This window comes from Catharus ustulatus, chromosome 1, assembly GCF_009819885.2.
Source record: "Catharus ustulatus isolate bCatUst1 chromosome 1, bCatUst1.pri.v2, whole genome shotgun sequence".
NCBI classification, from domain to species: Eukaryota; Metazoa; Chordata; class Aves; order Passeriformes; family Turdidae; genus Catharus; species Catharus ustulatus.
In genome coordinates this window covers 73,385,494-73,393,163 of record NC_046221.1, presented here as the reverse complement: position 1 = coordinate 73,393,163, position 7,670 = coordinate 73,385,494, and the positions used below count along the sequence as shown (strand labels likewise).

General features: G+C 38.9%; 1 protein-coding gene across 1 annotated transcript; it reads left to right on the top strand.

The window, feature by feature from the left end:
* The first annotated feature begins 256 nt into the window (after positions 1 to 256).
* On the top strand, positions 257 to 5,101 carry LOC116995046 (ovalbumin-like). The gene is made up of 7 exons (XM_033057345.2): positions 257 to 424; positions 1,064 to 1,114; positions 1,630 to 1,758; positions 2,418 to 2,535; positions 3,205 to 3,347; positions 3,517 to 3,672; positions 4,706 to 5,101. Exons 1-7 carry the CDS (start codon positions 257 to 259, stop codon positions 5,099 to 5,101), a joined length of 1,161 nt encoding a protein of 386 aa, XP_032913236.1.
* Positions 5,102 to 7,670: the final 2,569 nt, after the last annotated feature.

Below are 7,670 nucleotides of genomic sequence, written 5' to 3'. Positions count from 1 at the left end.
AGCTCTGAGGAACTGTTACAAAAAGGTAAATGTATAGAAATGCAGAAGGGATCAGATTTGTGGAAACAGTTTCTAACATGCATGAGAGATGAGCACAGCAATAGACATGTTAACATAGAATGATTTCCAAATTACTTGTTGATAATTTATAGCCAGAAAACTCCTATTAAAGTGCATGTGTTGTGTGTGTATGCTGTTCCCATCATTACTTTGTTCTTGTACTCCTGCTCTTTGCTCTAGGCAATACTGTTGCACAATGGCTTCCATCGGTCCAGTGAGCACGGAAGTTTGCTGTGACATATTCAGGGAGCTGAGAAGCCAGAGTGTCCAGGAGAATGTCTGCTACTCCCCTCTGCTCATCATTTCAACCCTCTCCATGGTCTACATAGGTGCAAAAGATAACACAAAGGCTCAGATAGAAAAGGTGAGACTACATTTAAGATTTAAACCCTCCTGCTGCTTAACATAGCCACAGCCCTTAATTATATGATAATACCCCTCAGAAGCTAAAAAATGTGGATCCAGAATTACCAAAAGGTAGATTCAGAGTTATCAAAAGCTGTGGCCACCTAAAACTCCCACAGGGTTAAAAAAATGCATCAGCCCGAAATCTTGAGACTGAATTTAAATTTTATCATAATTTAGCAGTAGAATTCTCAAAGACAAAAATACATTCTAGTGACCGATTTTTTTTTTTTTTGGAATAGGGAAAAGGGGACAAAATCCATAGGGAAAGAGGTAAAACATATCCCCAGACTGCAAAAGTGTTTTTCACGTGCTTCCTACAGCTCTCAATATCTTCATAGAGAGTGGCTGATTTGTTACCCATAAGAAAGTTGGTATTATTGGTAGCACACACTACAACTGAATCCTAGATGTTCAACAGAAAAAAGGATCATCTAAGCAAGCAACAGTAGGCATGGCTATTTAGAGATGGTAGAGATAGTTTGAGTCATTATTAGTTAGTCAGTAGGTTTGCTTCAAACATTATGTGTTAATCTCAGTTGCATAACCTTTTTCTTGTCATACCAGTTATTTCAACTACTGTTGTTCTTAATTACAGGCTATCCACTTTGATAAAATCCCAGGATTTGGAGAGAGTGCTGAATCTCAGGTACAGAAAAAATTTCATCCCTTCTCATGTTAGTTTCTCCTGGGAACAAAATCTATCAGATAAAGTAGTCTCCTAGCAGTTCCAACCCTACTCCAAAGTGCAGCTAGTGCTCCTCATCCAGCATAAGAATGAACAGAGAAGGCGGGTAACAGAGAATTCAGGGCAAGCATAAAATGAAACCTATCACCATAACATTGGGCCAGTAGGGGGAAATTACAGATATTTGTATGATTAGGCAAAGTAGTTGGGTGCTAGTTGTTAAACAGGATTGGTTGGAAACTGATTACTGTAGCAGGTAATAAAAAGCCCCCCCAAGAATGGAATAAGGAAATTACAGTAGAAAACCAGCACTGAATTGTCTATATTACAAAGTTACTACATCAGCATGGGATGAACAGATTTATAAGCAGAAGCATCTGAACTACTCTATGCTTTTCAAATAGTATGTAATACCTACTCATCATTAAAACTAGGACAGCATCATAAGTATTTTTATTTGTATTCATGTCAATCAGTGCGGCACATCTGTGAGCATCCACACTTCACTTAAGGATATCTTCACCCGAATCACCAAACCAAGCAGCAATTATTCGATCAGCATTGCCAGAAGACTTTATGCTGAAGAGAAATACCCAATTCTGCCGGTGAGTTGCTCTAAGATAGATCTGAATTTCAAAACTGCAGCTTTCTGTAATATAAAAAGCACTGTCAGAAGTCTAGGCTCTGCTAAAGAAATTTTGTTCCATATGGAAAGATTCTCTCTATCACAACCCTAACCCTTGAAAGTCTTGAGAAAAAATGTGACTAGCCAGAAAGATGTTTGTGCAAAGTGCAATAAAGATCCAATCAAGATATAATTAATAAAGATAATTTTTGTTGGCAAGAGATAACTCCAACCCTTTTCTCAACCTGCAAAACAAAACTGAAATATAACTTCAGGTTCTCAAAAATATTCTAAGGTTTTCCATTGAATGGAACATTTAATTTGAAATCCAAGGAGAATACCATGGCAAAAAAAAATTAAAAATGGGCAAAGAGAAAAAAAAAAACCACCATACATAACTGAAATTAATGTTGGGTTTAGATTAAATTTAGCTATGGAAAATATTTTTTAAAAATGTGGGCATATACTCTTGCTTGAAACAATGCATGTCAAATCTTAAGATGCTTTTGAACTAGCTCATGGTTTACTGATTAGCCTTAATAAGCAGATTGCTCATATCTGTTGATGTCATTCTTGCCTTTTACATCTGCAAAATGCTTTGACATTCAGATCTGAAAATGGCATACTCTTTCTTTGCAGGAATACATACAATGTGTAAAGGAATTGTATAAGGGAGGTTTGGAATCTATCAGCTTCCAAACAGCTGCAGAAAAATCCAGAGAGCTCATAAATTCCTGGGTTGAAAGTCAGACAAATGGTAAGAGGAAGCCAACTATGAGCAGAAGTATTTTCCCTTCTGCCACCATGTTTGAACAACATGTGAGAACACTTAAGTCAGGTGATGAAAAACCAAAACCTCTCTCTCTGCTCCTTCTCCTGGATAATAGATCAGTACCCAGACACAGAACTACCATTTAACAACTTTTTTTTTGTTCCTCAGACACACCCCTGTTAAAGGACTCTGTATCTATAGAGGTTTTGTGGATATTTAATACTTCCAGTCCTGATAAAAGAAACGGCACTAAAATAGCTTTGTACACATTGACAAATTGTTTGACGTCAATGTTTCGACTTTTGTTTGAAGCAAAAAGTATTAAAAGTTTGGTTGGGAGACCATCCTGGGATAAAAGGTTCCAATGTTTCTTCCTGTTGTCACAAAATATACTGATTTTGTGCCAAGTAAATCTCTAGGTCTCATATCTCTCACTATAGTTCTTTATAGGGAGAGAAACAGCCATTGCGAGCAGCAGTTAAAAAATCAACCTTGGAACTACAAGAAAACAGCTACAAAACCAAAATAATGTCCCTGCCCTACACCCTCCTTCCAACAAACTCTTTACCCTCCATTTAATGTTGCAATTGCCATGTAAGATGTGTTACACAGAGATGTGTTTTACATGTTCTCTCTTCCTATGCATTCTTGAAGGGACGATCAAAAATATCCTTCAACCAAGCTCTGTCAGTTCACAAACTGACATGATCCTGGTCAGTGCCATCTACTTCAAAGGACTGTGGGAGAAAGCATTCAAGGAAGAAGACACCCAGACTATTCCTTTCAAAATTAGTGAGGTATGTGGCCATACATCCCTTTAAAGGTGTCATCTTCTAGAATTTATGAAGGGAATAGACCAGTTGTTGTAAAATCTTCCTGAAAAGAGCAAGTCTCAGCTTTGACCAGGCATTTCTATCTCTAGGAATAATCTTAGTGATAACCATATTATTTCTTTTGTTTTTGCAGCAAGAAAGCAAACCTGTGCAGATGATGTCTCAGATTGGTACATTTAAAGTGGCAGAGATCCCTTCTGAGAAATGTAAGATTCTGGAGCTTCCATATGCCAGTGGGCGGCTGAGCTTGTGGGTGCTGTTGCCTGATGACATCTCTGGCCTGGAGCAGGTATGGCCCTGGCAGCTGGGTATCACAAAGTCATCTTCAAGCATTTCCCCAGCCCAGATCAGAATATTGGCAACATGGGATTGTTGCCTAGAGGCATGCAGTTGTCTCAGTGGTCTTGCAAAAGTTTAGGCTGAGGATGGATGGCTAAGCAACTGCTTTAGTGAGTTAAATTTTTGTCCCTGCAGAACAGATTCTTCCCAGACAAGCAGTTGTTACTCTAGCTGGAGCTTCAAAGCTTTTATAGCTCAGTTTCTGCATACTGAGGAACTTCATGTTCATGCATTAAGTAATTACTGAATGGCTTGACAGCCTTCAACATGCTTCCTCCATACCTTCAAAAATTAAAATATTCAATAATTGAATCTGAGTACTGGAATGGTTAAAGCAATTTCAGAAAGTAAAATGTACATAACACATTACTGTTGATATGAACAGAATACGGCCATTAGCAGGAATGCAGTTTGAATAGGAAAAGTTATGCAATAATTTCGAGTTCATTGAAATGATTGCACACTAACTCAAAGAATATTAATTATAAAAATAAAGAGCCATTTGAACACAGCTAAATTTCTTCAGTAATAACTGATAGCTCATTTATTACTGAAGAAATTTAGCTATGTTCAAATGCCTAATTACTAATTACCAATACTTCTGGTATTAGTAAAACCATTAAGACTTCCTTACTTAGAGATCTTAAATGTAGATAGAGCTTACAACTTAAAAGCACAGAATGAGTTTTGGATTATATTTCTGAAGAAAAGAAGCTAAATAGGCAAGAATTTTAGAAAATTTGCTGAGTAGTCATCTAATTAAGACTATTAATTGGCAGTGAGCCTATTAAAGAAATATGAAGCAGGACAGAGAAGAGAGAGTCAGGGTTTGCTTTTCTCTTCTAGACACATTAATCCATATATACCCAGAAAATACACCATAACAAGAGTAGTCAGTTTAAGAGAAAAAAACAGAAATGGTACTGCATTGCTACAAAAGTTGTGCTCTCTTCCCAGAGTCTAATTTGTTTGTTTCTTTGCAGCTTGAGACTGCAATCACCTTTGAAAATCTCAAGGAGTGGACCAGTTCTAGTAAGATGGAAGAGAGGAAAATTAAAGTTTATCTCCCCCGCATGAAGATTGAGGAGAAATATAACCTCACATCTGTCTTAAAATCCTTGGGTATCACCGACCTGTTCAGCTCATCAGCCAATCTCTCTGGGATCTCTTCAGCAGAGAGCCTGAAAGTGTCTGGAGCATTCCATGAGGCATTTGTGGAGATCTATGAAGCAGGCAGTAAGGAGTCAGGCTCATCAGAAGCTGGGGTAGATGACTCAAGTGTCTCTGAAGAGATTAGGGCTGATCACCCTTTCCTCTTCTTGATCAAGCACAACCCAAGTGACAGCATATTGTTCTTTGGCAGATGCTTTTCCCCTTAAAGAGAGGAAAGCTGAAAGAACTTCCATCCCTCACAGCAAGACCCAACGTGCTGCAGTATCAAGGGTAAAAAGAAACACAAACTTTCTGTTTTATCCATATTTTCTAAAACCAGAAGGCTTTATTTAAAAAAAAAAATAAAGTTAAGGCAGAGAAATTTTGCCAGGAAAGCAGAAGCCCCTTACCTTTCCTTTCTGCCAAGTGTTATTATTATTTACTCATAGATGAAGAGTTAAGGGAATGAAAATTTGACCCAAAGAAAGCATGAGCATTAGCAGAGATGTTCTCGATGCAATTTAACAACAATAGTGCTGAATCATCACACTGAAAAAACACATCACTTTTTTTTTGGAAAAAATGCAGTCTTCTAACTGAACCAGTTTCTCTATGGACAAATTTTGTGGTGATTCCTCTGGAATAAGTCACTCAAAATTTCCCAGATTAAACTTTAAACTGCTACCAACCATACCTACTCTGACAAAGCAATCGATTTTTATTTCTACCCCTGATACTGCAAGGCTCTTCCTCACTTTCTAAAGATGCATTATAGGAATCTTATAATTAATTTTTTTTTCTTAAGCCTTTTTGGATCAATCATCATGACCAAGCATGGCAGGTTGCTATTCAAATTTTCTCCATGTATCCTATCCCTGTATATAATGGGTCTTGTGGATGTATGCTTTTGTTCCTTCAATCATAATAAAAACTTATTTAAGCAAACGCTTTTCATTCAGAATTTTGTAAATGCACCTGGGACAGGGCAGTCCTGGTTATGTGTACAAATCTGGGGCTTTGTGTGGATGGCAAGTTGAACATTAGTCAGCAGTGCCCTGGCAGCCAGGAGGCCCAACCTGGGGTGTGCTGGGGGGATCAGGCACAGCATGGCCAGCTGGGCAAGGGAAGGGATTGTCCCACTCTGCTCTGCACTGGGGCAGCCTCACCTTGAGTCCTGGGGGCAGTTTTAGGCACCACAATATAAGAACATCACACTCTAAGAGTGTGTGCAGAGGAGGGGGACCAAAATAGTGAAAGCTTTCAAGGGCAAGACTTATAAGAAGTGTCTGAGGTCACTTGGCTTTTTCAGCTTGGAGAAGAGAAGGCTGAGGAGTGACCTCATCTCAGCCTACAGCTTCCTCACTGGGGGCAGGGGAGGTGCTGCTCTCCTCTGTCTGGTGACCAGCAAGGGCATGAGGAAATGGAATGAGGCTGTATCAGGATTGGACATTAGGAAAAGTTTCTTCATCCAGAGAGTTGGTCACTGGAACCAGCTTTTCCAGGGGAAGTGGCCATGGTGCCATTCATGCCTGTTAGAGTTCAAGGAGCATCAGGACAATGCTCTTAGTAATATGGTTTATTTACAGATCTCTGAGGAGCAGGGAAGATCCTTATGAGTCCCTTCCACCTCAAAATATTCTGTTTCTGGATTTTTCTGTCTGTGTCGGTTCATTGATTTCAGAGAGGTGAGAAAAAAGTCTCTCAAAACACTGGGCTAATTTTCTGCCAGGAAGGGACTTGTATGGTCCTTACTCCCTCATGAATGCCACTCAAACCAGTCAGACACAACAATTCCTGCACAAAACATGATTCATCCAGTTTCTCTGAAACAGCAGTTGATAAGCAGTCTGGAAGGCAGCTGGATATGTGCAGAATCTACATATCACCGTGACATAGCATTGCCTTAGAGAACACAGGGGAACGGGAAATGGGAAGGAGTTTTCTACTTATCTTTGTGGTGTGTTAACAAAGTTTTATGGGCTTTTATTCAGATGCTAAAGAGAATAATCATGCTAGGAGATGGGACGGGTATGGTGAGTTATAGTTTTTCTCTGGAATTAACTATTCATCTCTTTATCACTGAAGCAAGAAAAGAAACAGAACTGTGAGGGACTGTCACAAAGAAGCACCAGGAAAGTGAAACCAGAAGATTTTTTTGCGGGGTGCAGTTACTGCAAGAAGGCTGTGCACTTTCCCAATTCCAGTATGCACAGCACCATAGTGCTGGGAGGACTGTGCTGGAATGTTTTTTTCAGTTCCACCACACAATATTTGCTTGTTCTACTTATTTTGGCTTCCCTTGCTCCATCCTCCAAAATAAAACATACTTTGGCAGGACCTAAGGGACACAACTTGCTAGTAGTAAACATGTTCTTGCAAAAGAATAAAGATAACATGACACCACCTTCACTGGTATGTAAATAGCTCAGATATATTCCTTCACTTTCTTTTATCTTAGCTGATTGCTGATCAAGAGATAACAAATGGGGAAATTTATTGCAAGAGAGCTAACAGTGTGTTTACTATGGTCTTAGAGTTTCTGTTGATCTTGTCATGGAAATAGGGCACCTAAATTCCTACGGACACGTAAATTTCAGCAGATTTGTTCTAAAACAACAATATTTCCAGACTATTTTAGTTTTTATTAATTAAAGCATACTTCTTCACAAATAGAAAACACAAAAAAGTACATCTGCTCCTGTGTGTAGACAGATATTTTTCAACGCTACCTCCTGATTTCTGTTGACTTCAGCTGCCAGTACAGCAACAAGCAGTTATATTCTTGTCCTCAGTAGT